Source organism: Montipora capricornis, chromosome 14 (assembly GCF_036669925.1).
Source record: "Montipora capricornis isolate CH-2021 chromosome 14, ASM3666992v2, whole genome shotgun sequence".
NCBI classification, from domain to species: domain Eukaryota; kingdom Metazoa; phylum Cnidaria; class Anthozoa; order Scleractinia; family Acroporidae; genus Montipora; species Montipora capricornis.
In genome coordinates this window covers 2918665-2940748 of record NC_090896.1, presented here as the reverse complement: position 1 = coordinate 2940748, position 22084 = coordinate 2918665, and the positions used below count along the sequence as shown (strand labels likewise).

The 22084-nt window shown below is 37.0% G+C and overlaps 2 protein-coding genes across 3 annotated transcripts; one reads left to right on the top strand and one right to left on the bottom strand.

The window, feature by feature from the left end:
• Window positions 1–266: 266 nt before the first annotated feature.
• On the top strand, window positions 267–14559 carry LOC138032226 (uncharacterized). Of its 2 annotated transcripts, none has more exons than XM_068879850.1 (6): window positions 267–452; window positions 7089–7428; window positions 8616–8689; window positions 11351–12005; window positions 12682–13090; window positions 13639–14559. In XM_068879850.1, exons 2-6 carry the CDS (start codon window positions 7143–7145, stop codon window positions 13643–13645), a joined length of 1431 nt encoding a protein of 476 aa, XP_068735951.1. In that variant the 5' UTR covers window positions 267–452; window positions 7089–7142; the 3' UTR covers window positions 13646–14559. The 2 variants fall into 2 exon arrangements, with proteins under 2 accessions (XP_068735951.1, XP_068735952.1); XM_068879851.1 differs by lacking the exon at window positions 267–452 and adding an exon at window positions 4336–4496.
• Window positions 14560–16139: 1580 nt separating this feature from the next.
• On the bottom strand, window positions 16140–22026 carry LOC138032228 (33 kDa inner dynein arm light chain, axonemal-like). Its single transcript, XM_068879853.1, has 9 exons — window positions 21828–22026; window positions 21487–21638; window positions 19934–20015; window positions 19314–19401; window positions 18719–18776; window positions 18422–18478; window positions 17340–17403; window positions 16872–17036; window positions 16140–16351 (listed from the first exon to the last, which is right to left on the bottom strand). The coding sequence occupies exons 1-9, from the start codon at window positions 21906–21908 to the stop codon at window positions 16313–16315; spliced, it is 786 nt and encodes a 261-aa protein (XP_068735954.1). The 5' UTR covers window positions 21909–22026; the 3' UTR covers window positions 16140–16312.
• Between the last annotated feature and the right edge of the window lie 58 nt (window positions 22027–22084).

The following is a 22084-nucleotide window of genomic DNA, read 5'->3' as shown; positions in this document are numbered from 1 at the left end:
AGCCTCGTGATTCATTTGCTAATATTCTATTTTTGACTAAGGTAGTTTGAGATATTTCGGGTCATCATAATTTTAACCTAGGTTAAAGAACCACACAACTTTTATTCTCACTATCCCAGCAGTTAAAAACAGCAAATAAATAAGGGAGTAAATAAAATTGGCAACAGACACGCTTGAGCTACGAAAATAATTCAACCGGAACTTCGTCCATGACAACCCACTGAGTGTATTATTCGTGGACAATACATGACAATTACAAACAAAACTACGCAAGCGCATGTAAAATCCACAATGTTCTGGCTTCGGCGTGTGCCTCAACTCGAGAAACAAACGGCGCCGAAGAAGAAGCACTTCTACTCTATGAAGTGTATTGAAAGGGAAATATTTATTCTATACGAAGCAAGATGATCCCTTGTATGTTTTTACGCTTTATTTGCGTCTATATATGCAAGGTAAGAAATTCATTGCTGATTCAGTGACGAAAAGTAAATAAGGTTAATTTCAGAGTCATATTCATTCGCGATTCTATTGCGTTAATTTACTCTTCGTTGAGCTGTTGACAAGAATTATGATTTTGAAAAGAATTGAAGCTTGGTGAACGAAAGAGATAACGTCTATACGATAAATTTCAGGCTTACAAATCTGAAATTGAACAGCAAAAGAATTATGTACATTTCACTTGAAAAATCGTCCTCAACGCAATCGCAATGTTTATTTTGATTTTGTGAGACATTCGACGATAAATTTATCACTCAGAAGCCTTTCTCGACTTGAATCTTCCCATTGCCTTGTTTTTAATACCAAAATAATTCACTAAAATATTATTTCAAATTCATTTTGCTGACGTTTTCGCTTGTTATTTTTGCTACTTTGACAAATAAGTACTTTAATACGTACGGATTTGACGCACGTTAATACCCGCAGTTATCACTGAAGTCAGGTGGGTGGATATCAAGTCACCGTCTGGCCAAGAAAGCGACATTTCCCTCGTAAACCTGTTTAATTATTGGTTTAAAAAGCTTAAAGATTTCGCAGATAACCTAGTCCTTCCTGAAATGAAGAACCAGACGTTTGTCTCCTTAATACTGCATTTTATTTTCAATTCTTCATTTTATACTATTACTGCATTTTATATACAATATTGTCCATAGAAGTTCGTCGCGGATCTTGCAATAATCCAAATTCTCCTTTGTAAACTTTTAATCTTGAAAACACTTATTGAAGTAATGCATCTTATTCCCGCCCTATTCATCAGTGAAATCAAATATTTAAATTTTAAGATCGTTCAAAGGTTCTGAAAGTTCGTTGGCTCAGTGACAAAGTCAATAATATAATTATTTATCATTTGATACGTAAATTTAATTTTAAAATGTAGTCGTGACAGTTGTCAGACCTGAAACGTATCTGTAATTGGCAAATTACGTAGAACAAAAAGTGGATAGCCTCTGTTTTTGTGGACTGAATTTTTTTGTAAGAGTTATTTTCAGCTGTTCAAAAGTTCAAAATTGACAGCCTTTTGCTGATATTTTATAATGGGTAATTACCGGTAAGGCCATATCTGTAATGCTGACAGCCAGTAGTCGTAAAAGCTTTAATTTTTGTGGACTGTGGCGTGACCTAAGCAGAAACAGCTGTAAGTCAAAAAGGACTTTGCCAAGTGCTGGAACATGTAGATGTAGAATTTGTTACCCTTTTTCTTAAAAATATTTTGTTTATAGGTAAATGTTAAACCAGGTAGCTCAGTTTAAATATTAAGCTGCCAATGAACTTTCATGCAGGAGGTTGCATGCAGTGTTTCCAAATGCCTGCTAGAACCGATCTCAGGGTTGGTCATAATATTTATTGAGGAGAAAGTGTTGGCAATAATGACTGTCACCTGCGAATGGTTTTGAGTCGCATTGTTTTCACCTTGATTTTGGACTCAGGAACAGTGGGAGGCCCAGTCTTTGGAGACACCAGTTTCCCATTCCTGTGATATGTGATATCAAGGACTCTTGCATTGTTTGCAAAGAGCTGGGTTGGGATGGGGAAAGCCCTTGTCCCAGATGTCCAAACCATTGTGCAATGTTGTTGAAAATATAATTGCCTTCAAAAATGTGTTTTTAAAGTAAATTAAATGCAATATATATTTCGTAAATTGAGGAATGATTTACCAGCCCAAGAGTGAGTTACCAGAGTTTCATTTAGCACCCGGTTCGTGTCAAATTGAGCGGTTTTCAAGTAAACGTGACTTTGGCCTGCTGTTTTAGTCAACCATACTTTCCTTTCTTTTTCTTTCCCAAGTACTGTATTTTGATAAGAGTGAGGCAGTAATGTCTAGCTGCAAAACTCAGGCGACCACCTTACACAAAGGCTTGATGGAACCCCTCGGAGTTAATCAAACACAATGCTTCTGTATGCATATTGCGCATTGAAACCTGTATCAGCCAGATGCAGTTTCATCCCAAAAGAAAATTTGCTCCTTACAAAGTGACCTTTTCTTTTGAAGAAAATTGAACACATTCATCTAATACCATTCATAACATATTCAATGGTATAATAAAGCACTTGTTGACAATTTAATTACATTAACCTTTGCACAGGAGGAAAAATGTGTTCCTCTAGCAGTTTCTCATTTCTTGTGCATCTGCTTTTACTTACTCAAGAATCAAGCAGTGGAAATTGTGGACAAACTTTCAAGATTCTAAAAGGCTGTCACCTTTTGGCACATGATTCTCTGCTATTTTAAATGCACTTGAGAAATTTGGTTTTAAATCCTACATAACTAGCAGACGGAAATAAGTTGGATATGTAATAGGATCTCTTGCTGCGATCAACTGTATCCACTCACTTCCGGATTTCAGGGCTCCTAACATCATTAATTTTGTAGGCATTGAGGTGCATCTATAATTTCAACCATTTTTTTTCGTGGCAATCATTGCCTTGAAATGAACTTGGAAATGATCAAAATGGTGAGGGGTTAAACAGTCTTGTCGGTTTGTAGAAATTTCAGTAGGCTCATTAGGTAAATAAAGAGGGTGTATTTTGACACCTGACCCCCAAAAAAGTGATTCAAGATGTAGTCGTATTAAAAGAAAAGGAATACATGCATTCTGACCTTCTTTCAGGAGACACCTTTGAGATTCAAACTTAGAAGTGTCAAATTTTGTGACCTGTTAATGCAAATTCTTATTTATAGCTAATAAACATTGGAAGAAAATTTGTACTTTAACCCAAATCAACAATAGACAATTGCAGGCCTGCAGGTATTTATGAACAGATTTACATTGCATAGGGTAAAGTTACTCTGCCAATTTTGTTAATCTGCTTAACCCATTGAAGCAGCTTGTTTTATTTTTTTAATATGCAAGAAATTGAGTTGAGATCTCCTCTTCTTTGTGCGAATACAATGTAACTTTTCATAATTTGGCAATTTGATTTTCTTTGCTGTCTTTATTGTAAAGGCAAGACAGTTTACATTCATTTTAGACATCTTTTAACCTTATTTCAGGATTTAGGGCTAGAGTAATGTAAAAGCAGTCTTAACATCTGCATAAAGCTAACTTGAAAGCAGTCTTTTTCTCTGTGGTGAAAATGGATCATCCAGGGGTTATGAGGTCTAATGAAGGCACTGTATTTTCCAAAGTTTAAATTTTTTTCTTTCTTTTAGGAGGGAAGGCATTTCATTCAGGCCTTTACCATGGTCGTACATCAGTAGCCCCCACCCCCCTTTCATTACTTCTGCACACTTCTGATACATGTCTGTCAAGCTTACTGATACATTGGCCTATTGGGTTACGGCTTTGGGCCTACAATAGCTATGGTTTGTGGGAGGTTTGAGGTTTGAACCCAAGGTGGACAACCACTCAGGCTCTCGTAATAAACCTAGGAGACTGTGCTGCCTTTCGGTTGTCACTTAAAATGAGATGGCTAGACTTGAACCACTGGCCTTGTCTTTCTAGTATTCAAATCATGTGGGAACCCACTAGTTTGGGGCCCGTTCCTAGCCTTGTCTACAACCAGTAAACTTGTATTGAACTCAGTGCCATTCACTTCCCTGATTGATTGTAAACTTGATAACAAGCAGAATGGTGGTCAAGTCCTTTAAACGGGATCATAAATTAGTCTTGAAAAGCCTCAGGGGGACTGACAACATGTAGAAAAACTTACATACTTCAATTCACTTTATGATTTTCCAATAATTATAATCACCTTGGAATTTTTTTCGTCTGTACTGCTGCCTTAATATGTTGATGTAAATTAAGCTGAAATTCCGCTTGAGATTACGGGTAGTTACCTGTCAGTTATTAAAGTGGGAAGCTAAGTGCCGAAACAGGAGACTGTGATTATTAAGCTTGGATAATGCTTATTGCATCTGTTTATTGAGCCTTAAAAAGGTGTTGGCTTTATATAATATCCATTAGACTTTGGATTAAGTCAGTATCATACATTTATTGGGTATTATACTTGAAGAAAGATATGTTCATGTAGTTTTGTACACTCTGCTGCAGTCCAAGGTATTTGTCAAGTGTGACCTCTTTGGCTTAAAAATTATTCCCTATGAAGTATTTCTTTTCAAAAGTTGGTCTGTATGCAAGTCATGTTTACGTGTGCAAACATGTACTTAGTTTAGATCTCGAAGGAAAGGAAAAAAAAAAGGAAAGGAACTTTATTTAAGTGTCTAGTCATTCTAGCACTGGAGTACTAATTGCGTGGGGAGTACACTGTAAACTGAAATTAACAGTTAACACAGATCAAGTCAAATGTTGGTTTTTTGAGGAGAGGCGAAATCCAGAGTACCTGCAGAAAAACCTCTCAGCGTAGAGAACCAGCAAACTCCAGCCACATATGACGCTGGATCTGGAAATGGAACGCTGGCCGCATTGGTGGGAGGTGAGTGCTCTCACCACTGCGCCATCCCTGCACCTTAAATACATGTAATAATAATTATTATTGATATTTTCTATAAGCTTGAAATAGCCTGAATTTCATCCATACATCTCTCTGCTGTGTCTTCATAAAGACCTACAATTTAAGTAGCCTTGTCAGTGGCTAAAAGTTAAGGCTACTTTAGAATTGCTGCCAATGAAACAATGATTCATATTCATTAATATTATTAGGAAGCATTGAGAGCACTGGTGTTCCACCTTTCATGTTTATGTTTGTGGGGTTCAGTTTCCCAAATTAAGGTCAATGGGTTGAGTTTGTTGGCTCTCTGCTCTGCCCCATGAGGTTTATCTCTCTTTGATCATAAGCCAATGTTTGATTTGGTCTAGCTACTTTATTAATTTAATTTGTTTCGCATTCTTTCTTTCTAGTTGGTAGAGCTCAACTTATGGCTTTCTAAGCTTGAGACTATTAAGAGATAATTATTATTTAAATTTATTGAGTACTGTTATATTATACATCTTACTAACTGAGTTCGAGGTGCGTACTGTAAGTTATGGACTGAGTTTTTTGCTGTTCATTTATGGCCCAAGCACGAAGCACGCGGGCCATAAATCAACAGGAAAAAAAAGAGGATCCTTAACTTACAGTATACAGAACCCAAGGAAACGAGGTTAGTAAGATATTGATTACCGGATGGGTATATCTCTGAGGTTGATCTGGTGCGTGGGCAAGGAAACTAGTCGAAGTCAAGTGGAAGGTTCGACTGCCACAAAGATTGCCGTGTCAAAATCCGAAAAACTAAATCTTCTTGGCTGTTTGAAATAGTTTCTTGCAAGATTCAAACAGTTTTACAAGTTTATGTAACAGAAACAACATGAAAAACTTGCTAGATGTATTTTATCGAAATTTTAAATTAAGCGGGCTTTACAGCGGGCCATACAGCAGACCTTATTGTAGAATACAGCCTGCTAATTTAGCCAATCGCAGCGCACATACTATCTGAGAGATGTAATATATTTAATGATTATCCAAGCAAGATCATTGTCATAGCCAAATGTTCAGTGGCTTGCTTACTCAGCATGAAGTTTATCCTTTGCATCAGACCTTCAGTTATCTCTCCTCAATTTTCATGGCAGTTCCCAGTGACCCAGCATTTTGGGTTATTTTAATGTCATTGATGGTAATCTTAAACCCTGTCAACCATTCTTAAAAACCAATCTTAGGCAGGGCACAGACAATAATACATTACAACAAATTAAGTGCTTTTCATGTTCTCAAGCATGGATTTACTTGTATTTAATTCGCACCACCTACTTTACATGTATCAGAGATTTCAAACCCATACATACTGTACAGTCATGTACTTTTACACATCTGCCATTGTATGTACTTCCTGTACAACCTTCTACTACTGCCAGGATAAGTATATTGTTATGGACAAAACTAAAGTGTAAGTTATGATCATGTAAGAAAAGAAATAAATTATCTTTACTTATTGAGAATTATCTTACAAGAATTTTAGAAAGAATCAAAACTTGTAGTAGATCTCAGGAAGAATTAAGTAAGATCTTAGAGAGAATCTTTGAAAGAATCTGATCAAAATGTTGTAAGATCTCAGTAGGTATTTAGTGAGATCTTGGTTAATGTCTTGAAATAATGTGTCTTAACATCTGTTTCAAGGATCTTTCAAGGTCTTACAATATTAAGAATCTACCGGTAAATGTGACAAGGTCTTACAATTTTTTTGTAAGTCTGTTGAAAGGTTAATATTAAATAAGATTCTTTATATGATTCATAGTATGCAAAGAATTTTCAGTTGATGCAAGCTAGGAACAGGGGTGGCAATTTACCATCGTACTCATCTGATGTCTACAAGATACTACAGAATATCGATTAGGGTAGAGGCAGTGTGGCCCAGTAATTAGAAATAATTAGGGTGATTGCTTTGAGATCTGGGCATCCTGGGTTGAAGACCGGTTCAGACCATTCCTTGAGTTTAATCCTGGTAGTCCCTGGTTCAACTAATCTTGGCTGCAGTTGTAAATAGCCAACTGGTTGTCTCCAGCCAGTTGGGATGCTTAATAGTTATCGTTCTGTTTTGCTCTTGAATGTTTTATTGACACCTTTGGGGAATGATCAGTAATTGTGTGTGTTAACTTTACAAATGTAATAGTTAGTGTTCAAAATATCTTTTCATGATAATAGTTCTATTTTTCCAGGGAACCTTTCTGAGGCTACAATTGAGCTAATTACTAATTAGCGCATTGTTCAGAATGGGCTCAGAGCAAGAAATGCCCAATGCCACTCCACGTGAAGTTGACTTGTTTGCAGAAGAAGCTCTTGAAGAAGTGTTTGAGACAATCGACAGTTTACGAGCACAATTTGACCAGCTGCAAACACACTGCGAGAAGCTGGCAGTGGAAAAGGCAAACATAGATCAGCTTTTGATTGACAAGGAGACTGAGTGCCAGCTAATGAAAGAAAAACTGCAAGAGGATATTGGAAATCTTCGAAAAGTCAATTTGCAGCTGTTAGCTTCACAAAAGTCTTTCAATAAAGGTACAGTTTTAATCTGCTTGCATGAATTTTAATTGAATTTATTTTTGCAATTTGTTGTCAGTCTCGTCAACTGCCCTATAGAGTTGTTTGATTATGCATTGTGTTGCATTTGATATATATGATTGTACAGTACATGAACCACCAATGCCAACATTGGAAAAAGTGCCCCAAATGAACCTATAATCTAAACAGGCAAGTAGAAGAGTTGGACTGGATCAACTGGGGTTGCTCACCTCAATTGAGGCATAAAAAGATAAGGCCTTGGGAAAATACCCTTTAATACTAGCACTTATCTTTAAGCTAACCATTAAATCAGGGCAAACATTGAATTTAAGTTTTGGTTTACAAAACTGTTTGCACTTGAACCGAGATGAGCGATCCCAGTTGATCCAGTCTGACTTTTGTACCTTTCATATCCAAACAGTTTGATGGCTTTACTCTGGTTTCAACCATAACAAATGTAAGTTAAAATTCAAGACCCAATGTTTCAACACTTAATTGGTATGGTGTCTTGACATTAAGGGGATCATAGACTGCTCGCAATCTCTTCTCAGTTAGTCGAACCGCCTGCTTTGGTTGCAAGTCTATCACCATTCTCCCGTCGGCTCACTTGCGTGACCAAAGCGGGCAGTTCTACTAACTCAGAAGGGATTGCGAGCAGTCTATTGGGATTGAAAGAAACTTTTTATGCTCACTGATTAGCATCTTTTCTTAATGAGATGTAAAAATAATGTGCTTGAGGTAAGAGGTAACCGACTCATCATGGTTTACAAGTTGAGGATCTTACCCAAGAGAAAGAATCATTAAACCACCATGAGACTTTGCAAGATGTGCGGTATATAAACCTTAAACCATTACAAAGATGGGTGGACCATCACTATTAATTTTGTGGATGACATTAGCTTGATAACTTAGGACAACATTTTTGCAGTCTGCATTGAGAAAAACGCCTTGCTTTTAAATACTGTCCTGGCTTATAATGGCAAGCACATTAATTTTAAGTTGATGAATTAGCCGCTTAATATGTACATATATAGCCTGGACATGATTGATCACAAGATCTAGCTTGGATAGGTATTTTTCTAGTTAAAAGAATGAATATTCTACTAGGTAATTAAGATCTGAAGAAAGTGTTGCGCGTGTGTTTACTTAAGTGTACTAAAATAAGGATATTTTTTCCAATCTAGGAACTTTAGATTTGGGTTCATTTGTTGTTGATTCACAAAAGGTTTATCAAGAAAAAGTTGAGGCTGAGGCAAAGGTAAATGAACACACTAAAATATTATTATTTGGAGAGCAGAGGTCTCTTTATTTTGCGTTCACTGGGCTGACTTGTGCGGGGAAAAAAGACCTGTCCGTCATGGGTCAAAATCCACTTTGATCCAAATGTTAGATGGTTGAAACTCACTTTGATCCACTGTTCAAAATGCATGCCTCGATCATGATATGTAACATGCTGACTGTGACTTGAGCCTACTGTGTCTCTCACATAATTCTGCTGTTAAGTGAGCCTGCACAACATGTATAGATCGTTTTCACGTGACGTCATCATTTTCTAAAATCCAAAACTAAAGAGCCATGAAAGTTTTTATCCTCATCAGGCATAAGAGGCGGTAAATTTGTATCCATTTGCAATTTTAAAGCTCAATAGCGTGCTTCGTTTGGAAACCAGAGCATTTTGAATTTCTGAGTTATAGCAGTGCGTGACACGAGGCGACGATCGAGTTTATTGAGAAATATATATTTATCTCATGGTTTTGAGCCTTTTTAGAATTTAAAGCATTAGGAAATGTGCTTAGGTAAATAGCTGTCTATTCAGTACAGATGAAGATAGTCAAAGTAAGTAACAGATGTTGACACTATTTTCCGGTCTCCATATTGGTCCTCCACATATTTTCACCAACATGTCGTTTTCATACTGGGCTCTGTAAATTTCGTCGAAACATTTCGACGAATATCTGAAGTTTGGGGAAACGCACAGGCCTAAAACTTGGAGAAGTGTCTTCTTTATTTATCTTCTACAACATCACAAATTCTTGACTTTTTCCACTGGATGGTTTTCGATTTATTTTTTTATTGCGTGACAGTGAAAACGATCTATAATATCATGTGAGGATTTGGTCGCCAAGTAACCTCCCCACATGCTCGACACTGAGTTTTATTTGACCCGTGGCAGAGATCTCTTTTATCAGCTGAGGGAACGCAAAACAAATGCAGAGGGAATGTCCCAACCTAGCTGTTATTAATTTTTGGAAATTTTGTTTACTTCAAACTTAATATTGCAGAATAATAATAATAATATTATTATTATTATAGTCTTGCATTTTTTTGGAATTTGTGGTGCAAGCATTCCAGATACTTTTTCAGTCAGTCAAAAAAAAATGGAAAGATGAAGAGTATTAAATTATATTATGTAAATTATATTTATTATTATTAAATTTTGAACTCAGTGGATTAAAATAACATTATCATATTCCTTTATAGCAAACCAATAGAGAATTCATAGAGAAGTTTGTCATTGCCTCAACACCATGGTGATGAAAAATGTTGTTTGCTACAAACGAGAAGCCATGAATCATGTCATTTCGGGATTAGCATAATTATTAAAATTGGCAGATACCTATAAATTATTGAACAAGCAAAGGAAACAATCCAACTAAATGCTGGTTTTGCTGCATTGATTGATGTCAGTTCAACCTTCTTATGCAACTCCTTGGCAACCTATAATTATTATTAGTGACAACTGTACTGCTGATTGAAGCAGCCTTCACCACAGTATAGAAATGGCACAGCGTCACTTCATGTGTTATGTAACACTCAAAACTAAGGAAGACTGACCGATATGTTACATGAATTCCAGAAATATTGAAGCTGTATTGTCACGTCATAATTTATTATTTGTTGAAAACTTCACGTCATGCCAAATTGTATTTGTTTGCAATCCAAGAAACCTGGCTTTGTAGTCTATGCTGGCCGATGCTATTTAAGTACATTGTAGTTTGGGCGCATAATTTCATATTCAAGGGTGCCTGACAGCATTGAATACAACTATATTTTTATACGGCCTTTGAACATTATATCCACATTGCTCATGCTACCCGTAGTGTGAAAGACATAGACAAACCCAACAACAGACAAGGTGCAGTTTCTAAGATCTCTTGCTAGGGACAAGTATGAATTTGAAGACACTCGATCAGACTGAACATAAACAAACGACTAAAAATGCTGATTCGATCAACCTGGTGAACCACAAAATTGACTGGGACTCTGCTATTATTGCTATCTAGATTTGGGCATAAAATTGTGAGACACATGTTATCCTCACCTGAGAGGAAAATATCTTTAAATTGTGTGAGAGCAAATGCTGGGGCGCTCCTGTCAGAACTTCTAAAGTAAACTGCGTGGATGTTTGTGGGACACTTACCAGTACCGGTATTTTCCTTGCCTGACAGGACCAGAAAGAATACTAATTGTTTGAAAAGGGTAATTATTATTACTCTCTATTTTTAAAAGTTTATAGGGTGTACTCTTGCATAGTGCCCTAACACTCACAGGAGGAATAACAAGACAAGGGAAGAAAACAGTAGATCCGGTAGAAAAAAAACCCCATGCAGGGTCGAGCATTAATTTTGAAAAAAAAAAACAGTCCACTTATTTCAGCAACCAGGATGTAAATTCTGTTTGCATTGGTGGCACGCAGTTCCAAGTTCTCTCACCACTAAAAGAATTCTCACTACCCTCAAATCTCCAAAACCGGGTATTCTTTATAACTGGTCACCAATACATGTATTAATCCTGCTCAACCAGATTTTAATAGCTTCAATGAACAGAAATAGTTCTTTTTTCCCTGTTAGTCGTGACATAGATCCACTCCAGAGACGAAGCAGATTAATTTTACTGACACCTCTTGTTTATACTGTAGGTAGATGCTCTTCAGTTGCAGTTGCTGGAAAAAGACAAGTACATATCAAGCTTAGAATGGCAGCTTGTGGATGCCGAGGCTACCATTGCTTCAATCCAAGTAGAAAGGGATCGCTTAGCTCTTGAGCTGGACTGTGCACTGGGAAGGGACCAAGAGGACCTTCATTCTCTTGGCGCAGTTGGTAATTCACCAAGTAAGGACCCTTTGGATCACCTTGATTATGGCTTGGTGGAGTCAGGATATGTGGATGACATGCCGGTGAGGCGTGTTCGCAAACAGCCACGCAGGCACTTGAGCGACTTAACAACACGTGGTAGCTCACATGTAGATGATTTTGGTGCAGTCGTCATGGTGAATACTAGTCTTTCAGATTATGACGTTCCAACTTTAGCAGAAAAGGAAGTTAATGGACTTGGTAGCCTAAAACGAGCTGCTAACTTCAGTAATATTAATAACCTTGATCCAAATGAGACATTTAGCGACAAGGCAGGCACAGATCACGGACAATGGGAGAGTTTTGATGATGTCGATGGGGCTTTGCCGGGCTTGAGAAAAAATAAATTTGCCGATGTGAGTAATGAAGATGCTCGAAGAAATGAAGGGAGTCCAGACCTATGGAGTTTTACTCCTGATAGCATCATCAATGTATCAACTGGTGAGTGCATAATTATCATTATTAATTTTGGTACTGGTATTTGTCATTTGATAATGATGATCACACTGTGGAGTATTTAATATATATTTTATATAATTATAGCGTTTTACAGCTGTTTGTTTGGGGACTTTGCAATCTTTCTCTTTTATGTCAAATGTAAATGTAAACTTGTTGTTTATAGTGGAAGTGCACTTACATGTAGCTATCAAGCTAGTTTACACACACCCCACTTCTTGATAATATGAAAGAAACATTCAAACTTAACAGAAACATGGTTAAGAACCCCAATTGGCACAAGGCAACCAGTTGGCTATAAGTTACAAAGCATGGTGTAGTAGAATCCGGGACAACCGATAACAAATCCAAACCAGAGGTAAGAACGGGATTTGATAACCTGGGGCAACCATATGCAAACCCAATGACATAACCACTGGACACAGTGCTGCCTCCTAAATTATTGATTGAAATTATCAGTATGATTTTTAATACAGGTAGATTGACTTCAGGGAGCAAGACTTAATAGAGTTTACTCGCAGCCGACTGTCTGAGAGCAAACAATTTTATTCATCAGTGGGGAAAGAAGAGCACCAAGTGAATAATTGCGTAAAACATATTTGACCACTTTTGGTGGAACTATATGGTTCACGCACTGTAATGACCTGAATTTTTTTTGCAGGGGAAGAGCTGTCAGCAGATGAAAGCAGACGACTTTCAAAGGACTGCAGCGCCTTGGGTGAAAACTCTGACGACATGGAGAACCATATTGGTGACATGATGGCCAATGAAGTCAACACAGAGAAAAAGGCTTTACAAATAGAGAGACCCAGGAGCAACTCTGATATTCCAGCAAGTGTAAATCGTAAGATTTTGAGTGAATCTGCAAGCACAAAGGACAGCTTCAAAGAGCTGGACAGTGTTGGTAAAATTTCATCATCCAGTAATGCAAATGGACTGGATGGCCCTGCCCGGCAGCCAACACGAAGATCGGCAAGTGACGTGAGCTCTAACAAAAGGCTGGATGAATATCATAAGTGGAAAGTGGCTGGTTGCAAAGGAGATCCACCAGCAAAATTAAAAATATCACAGTACGTAACCTTTTTGCTGATCAGAAGCAACCTCTCTTAATAATAATTATTATAATTTGGAACTTGGGGTTTCTTGAACAGAGTCTTGTATGACATTTTCCAAGATGAAAAAGCAAAAACAAGCAAGCCAAGTCGGAGTCTTTGTGGAGATGTTTATGAAGTTAATAATATCTTTATTATTGTCATCAGTGGGAGAGGGGTGTAATCTTAACTGGGTCAATTGAACTGAGTGTATATACATGTACCTTGGAATCAAGTAGCTCTGGGACAATACAATACTAGTCTGGTTTCAAAGCACACGGCAGGTCCAGGAAGAGGTTGGGATATAGGGTGTTTAATAGCAACTAAAGTTAAGTGACATCAGCATGGTGGATTGAGCCATACAGCTTGCATTCAGGAGGGAGTGTTTTCCCTGCACCAGGCTTCTTAGTATAAATAATAATAACATTATTATTATTATTATTATTATTATTATTATTATTATTATTATTATCATTATTATCATTGATGATGATGATGACAACGTAACTATTTATTTTCCCTTCCAGGTGCTAAGGATGTTGAAGTTGCTAAATCCCATTGAAGAAATATCTTAATTTGAAATTCAAAGTCACCATGACTGAGGAGCTTTGTTTACGCAAAGGTCTTATTATTGTTGCCTCCTGTACAGATTAACAATGGCATTAAACTGAGCACTGTACATGTAAGTTTAGATCGTGCCCTTAAATTATGTTCAAAGTCGTGATCGAGCCTACAAGGTTAAGTCGTCTGTTATCCTGGCACTGATTTGTTTTTCAGAAACGTTTTGAAGCCAAATTTTCTTTCCATTCTTCCAGGTAATTTTTTCTACAGAATTTGTGGCAATGTGCAGTAAATGTGTGCTTTAAGTAGTGACATTCACTGATCCATTAATTTGTTGTTAACATTATTTTGTACTTTAATCTGGGCAGTTATTCAGCATGCACAAGCTAAGCCCAGGGCAAGGATGAAAAGTAATGATCACATACACTGTAGTACTGTTTTTGTTGTGAAGAAATTTATATAAAAACGTCTACTGGTACATTAATTTTGATATCTTTGCTGATATGGTGCAACCATATACATGTAACTTGCAAAATGGTACTTCAAATAGTCTAGCTGTATAGACATCGCTTTCTTAATAGCTAAATTATTAAGTTGCAAATTAATGTTTTGTGTCATTAGATAAGTCATTCTATTTCCTTTTCTAATGATCGACCTTTCGAGAAAAACTGATCATAACTGATCTCCAAACACATGCCTACAGTAGTATAATCAACTGCTGCATTTGTGAGGGAGATGGGGCTAGAATTTTTTGTTTTTGCAAATTAATCTGTGTGTGAAAGTTACAGACTGAGGATTTTGTTATTTATTTATTATTTATTAAATTAATGTGTAAAATGTAGGATGGTTTGTTAGGAAAGAAATAAACTAATGATCAATAAGACAAATAATTATTATTTGTCTTGCCCTCAAACTTGCATTGTCGTCTATTTAATACATGTATGTCAGTCTGGAACTTTTTGGGGCACAGAATCAGATACATGAAGCCCACGTCTAGCTTTACAAGTTTAGTAGCTACAGCTTGATTTGCAATAGACTTCAAGCTTCTGTAGGCTGTCATTGTTACAACACACCTTTAACCTGGCGTTAGACAGAGTAAAATCTATTAAGACTCACTCAGTGGTCAGTGGGTTAGTGGGGACATTTTTGACTGAGTTTAAATTACATGACCTGATTTGCTGACTTAAGGAGGCTTAAACCAGTTCCAACAAAACTGTACTGTCAAGTTTTGGAAGGATTGAATCAACCCAACTGTTTCACGTAATGCCAAAGTTATGGTACCACACAAAACACCAATAATTATTATTGATTAACAAGATGCACTCATTGATGTGATGAATAATTATTATAGCTTACCTTGGCAACAAGGGAGCCATCTAAGACTTTTTTGCTAGAAGTCAGTACCCAACTATTACCAAAAAAATGAGAACTTTCAACTAAAGAAATGAACCTTTAAAAGTTAAAGCTGTCCGAGACATCAAAAATAATAATTAAGCATTTACAGTATGGTATGCATGCATGACAAACATTGGTTTGACTTATTTTTTTGGCACTTTATCATTTCAGGTACATATGCATGACATGTTTTGCTTAAGGACGTTCGCGCGAAATTTTTTCAACATTGATTTTCTTCTGAAACTTTTACCACTGTAAGATGATGAGTTAGTTATGTCAGAAATGTAAAAAAAATGGGGGGTCACCGACTTCGTTTTGGAGAGAACATGTCCGGAAAAACACCCAAAATGTGACAAAATCGGGCTTCGTTATCGAATAAGGCCAGTGTCTGTAAACCCAAATATATTGCAATTAAATCTTTGAAGTGAAATCTTCTCTGCCACATATTGTTTAAGTGGACTAATTAAGTGAATTTAGTCAACTGGTGAGGTTCCTTAAAGATCAAGTTCGCATTTAGGGACCACAGTTTCACGCGCCTTGCAGCCGCAAGATGGCAGGATTTGATGTCCCGTGAGAAAAAATCGTGAAATTTTTTGAACTTCCCACATTGATTTTTTGTTCATTTTTGGACAACGTGGAGATAATTGTAAATAAAATCCGTTTCTGGAAGGAAAAATAGGGGTCACCGAACGTCCAAGACCGTTAAATCCAGGCAAAGCTTTAGCAATGGCCTTTTGGCCTATCAGTTCTCATTTTATTACTTAGCGCGCGCGCTCGTGTATGACGTAGCATGTGCACTTGCGTGCGCAGTAAGGATGCGCAGAAACAATTGGCGCGAACGTCCTTAAATTATGTGCATTTAGAGCCCAGTCAAAAGGAAAGGTTCTATAAAATGCAAGTTGAAGAGAACACTATTGTTGGTTTAAAATAAATCATGGCTTTTTATTTTGACTACTAGTAACACGTACATTACACATTTTTGTTCAATTTAAGACTTTGAAGAGGATCCACAAGAACTTTTACCCCTAAGGATCTAATATTTACTGTAGTTGCAAGCGAATGACAAACAACAAAAGCCAAGAAAATTTAATACACTGTACAAGGACATCAGCTAAATCACGACAGCAAAGTGATTTCTAAACAAAAAGATCATTATTCCTGATGTACAAGTGATTCTTAACGATAATGAATGAATTTTACTATACACTAAGTAACTTGAGAGAAAATCTTTCTTGTGGCATCAAGTTACTTTTTGGTTGGAGCGATAATGCCTTCAAGCTGGGTCTGCAATAGAAGCACAAAGTTTAAAATATTTCCAAGTAGAAGTCTAGAACACAAAACTTTTGAAGTAACACTGAATAAGTTGCTACATGTACAATGTTAACTTTCGCAGCTATGCCATTTTCAGAGCCGGGAATTGGGGAGAGGACTTGCCTCCCACCAAAGTGGCCTGGGTTTGATTCTCAGACTTGGCTTTTATGTGGGTTGAGTTTGTTGGTTCTCTTCTCTGCTCAGAGAGGTTCCTCTCTGGAATTACTCCAGTTTTCCCCTCTCCTCAAAATGCCGGCAACGTAGTACTTTGACTTGATTTCTGTAGTGCCCCCAATGAGTGAGCCCTAAATACTGTTGAGTAACACTTATTATTATTATGAATCACGTTGAGTTTTCAAATAATCAATGCATTAGTTAAATGTTTCAGAGGTTACGCTAGACCTGGTTAGATTTCATTGTTTGGTTTGTGTGTTTTTTTTTTAATAATCCAAGACAAGGTCCCCAATTGAGCCTCTGAGAATTAACTGATTACCTTAAGTTGCTGGTTGGTCCTCTTGAGGAACTGAATTTCCTCAGCATGTTTCTTTTCCTCCACAGCTCGTCTTTCAGCCTCACGTTTCTCAATTGCATCACATTTAGCTTTCAGTTCATTAACCTGCCTTTCAAGATCTCGCTTGTCACCTTCCAACTCTTGAATCTAATAAAAAAAATTAATAACAATACAGTATCACACACTTGTATAGCCTACCTTGCTTACTGTTAAAGATAGCACACACATAGCACGTAGAAACATTCAGTTCTACAAAACTAATTATTGCCATTGGTCACAAAACCTAACCCTGCACACATTTACCCCACATAAATTACATCCTTATAAAGCACTGTATATCTGTAACACACACTAAATTTTAAGGCAAAAATACATGTAACATGTCTTGAGCAGTTGATAAGTATCACGAGCAGTACAGCGAATGGAGATTTATTTAAGTTGTGATCCAACCTTTCTTTCCATATCAGCTTTGCCTTGTTCAGCTTGCAGCGCTTTCCTCATTCCAAATGCAACACTGCAAAGTTAATATCAATGATGATAATCATCTCTACAGTGAAACTATACGTTCATTCCAGAGTAACCTCTAGCCAAGACGACTATGTATGCAGAAAGTATCACTGATTTTAAGTTCAAGATGACAACTGGGAATAGAATAAGTTATGTGGAATGGCCAAGCTGCTACCATCCATTTAAATAAGATTCTCATTTTACAAAAAGATGCTCTACGACTAAATGTATTTTGCGGATCATAGTAAAACTCATAGTGCCCTGCTATATTCGTTCACTTCAGAATGGTATGTAGTTCCCGGTGTTGTGGTCTGTCTTCTGTGTTGTATCATGGTTGGGAGGGTAAATGCTCGGAGATATTAGCTGCACCAAGCTACTCTAAAATCCGAGGGTAAATAAAGATATATGATATGATATGATATGATCCTACCAATAACAATGCCCTACTCTCATTTGGTTTCCTCAATGATGCATGATATTAATAGCAGAGTCCCTTCTAATATTTCTATGCTCTTTTCTCATTCCGAGCAGCTTCATCATGATTTCACAAGATTCTCAGCAGCGGGTAATCTATACGTCAAAGTCTCTAGAACTAACCAACTATTATTATTTTTCTTTTGCTAGAATAGGACTGGTGTAAGATTGTGGAATAGCATCCCAAAAGAACTTCGTATTAAGAATAGAACCCTGTTTATTTAAGCGTGAACTTAAAAATTGGCTGTTTGAACTAATGGAAATGCTGCTCAGAAATTAAATTTTGCTCTCTCGTCCACTAGTTACATGTAATTAAAAGTAACTCTTCAATTAATCTAATTAATTCAGCCAAGTCCTGAAAGCTCCTTTACACCTGAAGCCCACCCGTCACGTTTTGACTCATTAATTTTGTATACATTGTACTAAAGAATTTTAAAAAGTATTTCTTTATCATAAAGTCACAACTTTCCAAAATTCACACTCGCTCTTTGTTCAATAGACAATAATTTACTGATTATTAACTAAGTTGAACTTGTTTGACTTATGCGTACCTGCTCTCATAAAGGGTCTGATAAGCCGCAATGGTCATTCTAATTTCATCTCGTACTCTGCAATAAAAGACGTACATTTTTTTACATTATGCATTTTACATATTCAATTACGGTTCCAACCAAGATGAGTGTATATATATGCAACTGATTGCTAGAAGAACAGAACATCAACCAAAATGCCCAATACAGTCTGTAAGTCAGTAATGTCACTCTAATTTAAACTTAATGTATAAAATTGCTGTACAGTTAATGAAGGAACATTTTTAAGTAAGTTAACCAAACACTGTACACACTGACCTCAACAGCAAAAGGCCACGTTCAGCACAGTTAATTGTCACTTGCCGAATCAGTTCATCTGAGGGATGAATAGAGTTGTATCACATTCAAGTTAATTACCATACGTCTACATGATATTAACAACGTGACTATAATTTGTCATTGAATATTTAATACCACTACCACCAACAACAAGAACAACAACAACAACATTAGTCACAACAATCATAACTTGTCATACGACACTAGATTATTATAAAGCGAATTAAGGAAATTTGGCACCTCAGAACAAAAAAGTGTTCAGTTGTTGCAAATAACTTTTAATCATTTTTGTTAATAAGAGGAGCAAGCATCAACTACTGGCAATGTCCAGGCTTTGCCCAAAGAAAAGCATTCAAGATCTGAAGTTCTCCCAGAGGGATTCCAACAGGAAGCTTTCTCAAAAATTCGTTCATTTCCCAGACTTTCAGGCTAAAAATTCTATGGTCAATGACAGAGCTCCTTTAAATGGTGGACCAGTTAAGGATTCCTCACCTACATCTACAGTTGATGTTCATTGTTTGCAGTTTTGTACACTGTACATAATGAATGACAGCTTCCTGTCAGTAATGCTTACCAAAACACTGAGAATATAGCTCTCTCCTGACAGGACAAATGCCTGTTTCCCTTGCTTGCCGTTGCTGTAGACGCATATCAAGTTGTTCCTACGTAAAATGAAATCATAATAACTTTAAGTTACTGTTTGGATACAACTGCAGTGAATTGTGCTCAATTAACAGGATGTATCTAGTTCATGAAGCATTTAGGATACATATTAACAAGCTACACTGTACATTCATATTAACCCATTCACCCCTAAACCGGCCTAAACCAGCTATTTTACTCTGTCTAACGCCAGAGTACTTTACTCTGTCCAACGCCAGACAATTTTATTCATCAATGGGGAACCCCAGGAGTCAATGGATTAATTATTTTTCAACTGACACTTAAGTTTTATTGGTAATTTTGAAGGATACAATGATTAATGTCAGTAGTAATTAACGGACCAGTGACAGTTTAGAAAACACTCAAGTCTCAAATAAAAAGCATGGCTTGAAACAGAGCAGACTGAAATTACCAACAAACACAGCCCTGGTGCAGAGTCCAGGAATTGAACCCAAGAGGACTGTGGCACTGCCCCACTCCTAGCCATGCAATGATTACATAACAAAGTGTTCCCTCTCTGAGTGACTATACCTGCAAGTTTACAACATCTAGTCTTGTTGCCGGAGTGCTGGATACTTGTTGAACCCACAGCTGGCCATTCTCTGTCCACTCTCTATAAAAAAACAAAATTTCACACCGAGACAAATGACATTTTTGACATAGTATGATGCAACCCTGGTTTGGAGGAATAATTAAATTTGAAATCAGTAAGCTTTTTTCAGAGATTGTTTCAACACCCCTGTCTAGTGGATTTCATCAGGGGTGACCCAAAGCTATTGCAAGAGTCCTTTTATATGCTACTTTTCTTTTAATAAGATGCAAATTCTGGTGTCAAGAAAAAGGCTACAGTCATCACTGTTCAAAGGAGCATGGGAGGCACCTGGGGGAGGGGGGTAAAGTCAACTTTTGCTGGGTATGTGCCGCTGGCCTCTCAGAACCCCTTTCCCTTTATAGTCTATTTAAAGGCCAATAATTATTATAAACCACACCTTAGTCACTTTTTGGTAAATTAAATGTAATTTTAATGACAATATTAGTCACTTTCTGTTTATGCATAAACCAAAGTATAATAAAGCCCTTTTAACTAGATCACTCTAATTAAATGACGTGACACATTTGGTGACATGCAAACCAAGAATAATTGTGCAAATTGCATCATAATTTGTAATTTCAAAACGGAATGTACTGCGACTAGTAAATATAAAATCAACATCACTACAGTTGTTTCTGTATCAACTTCTTTATTTTTTCTGCGCATCTTTCCGTTTTTAAATCCCACTGGCCAGAATTTTCTTACCCCCAAAATCCTGACTCCATTCTTAGTAATTGTCGTCAAAAATGAATCCCATTATAGTCAATCCAGTCATGAAAATGCACCCATCCAACAGTACAAAATTCGCCATTATTCTTTAATTGACAGTTATATTATATTTTATATATTTTTTGTATAACTTGTAAAAAGCATTGAGACCTAGTAATTATGCGTTTTTAAGAAATAAATTATTATTATTATTATTATTAGCCTATTAATAGCATGTACCCCACTTGATGTGTCAAGCTTCCAAACAACAATGCCGATGGTGATAATAGGCCTTTTGCAACTAGCGGTCACATGGTACAAAATATGCCATGCTGGAGGGCAAGCTCATTATTATTCCCCCACTGGGACATTAAAACAAAGAGACCTGAACTAGTCAAGTTTGACTTGCCTTTGTTTTAATGTCCCAGTGGGGCAATAATAATGAGCTTGCCCTCCAGTATGGCGGATTTTTAAACCATGTGATCGTTAGTTGCAAAAGGCCTATTCAGACTTGGTAAGCTTTTCATTGATTGATTACCTTTTGTGGCCTTTATTCAATCAGTGTCTTCAGATACAGTGTTTAGAGTGGAGGACAACAAGAATGGGACATTAGGAAATTTATGGCTTTGATACGGATGGCAATGCCCCATACCAAATCCATGCATATACCGGTATTACCTTCAGTACCACCAAGCAAGAGATCATCATGCCATATCATTTGATTATAATCATAAGGTTTGGATGACTTTGGAACGAAGTATAAACTTCTACATAGTTTTAATACCTGGGCGGTAAAATGGCATTGAGTATTTCATCAGTTTGTTGATTTTTCTGTGCATCCATTGGTGGAAGTTTGTTGGTTCGTGGTGGTTGTGGAACCGGTCCTGGACTAGCAACTGCTGCACCTTGCTGTTGGCTAACTTTGAGGGACCTCGCCTGAACCACACAAAACAACCTCCAAAAGTTAGATCTCGACTAAAAACGCTTCAATCGATGGGAGCAATTATACAGCTGATAAAACCAGGGAATAAATTAAACTTTGCTTGTATTTAAGTTGTAAAGAACAAAAACGTCATAAGATAATCCCGGGAGAGGCAACGTGCAAAAATGTTACGATCAACTTACTTTTGGAGATTTTTTATCTGTATTTCTGCTTACAAGTACCGGGTTGTCATACTTGACTAGCGAAGAATTCGGTGGAATCATTGTGTGGATCCTGAACGACAATATTCACAGTAAATCTGTCTGTTTTGCGGTAAACTTGTGGACCGTTCGACGAAATGGCTACAAAACCTTTCGTTACCTTTCGTTACCCTGGAAATGAACCGTGTTCAACAAGAAGAGCTGGGCTCTAATTGTTCTCAGTCTGACCACAGGCACCC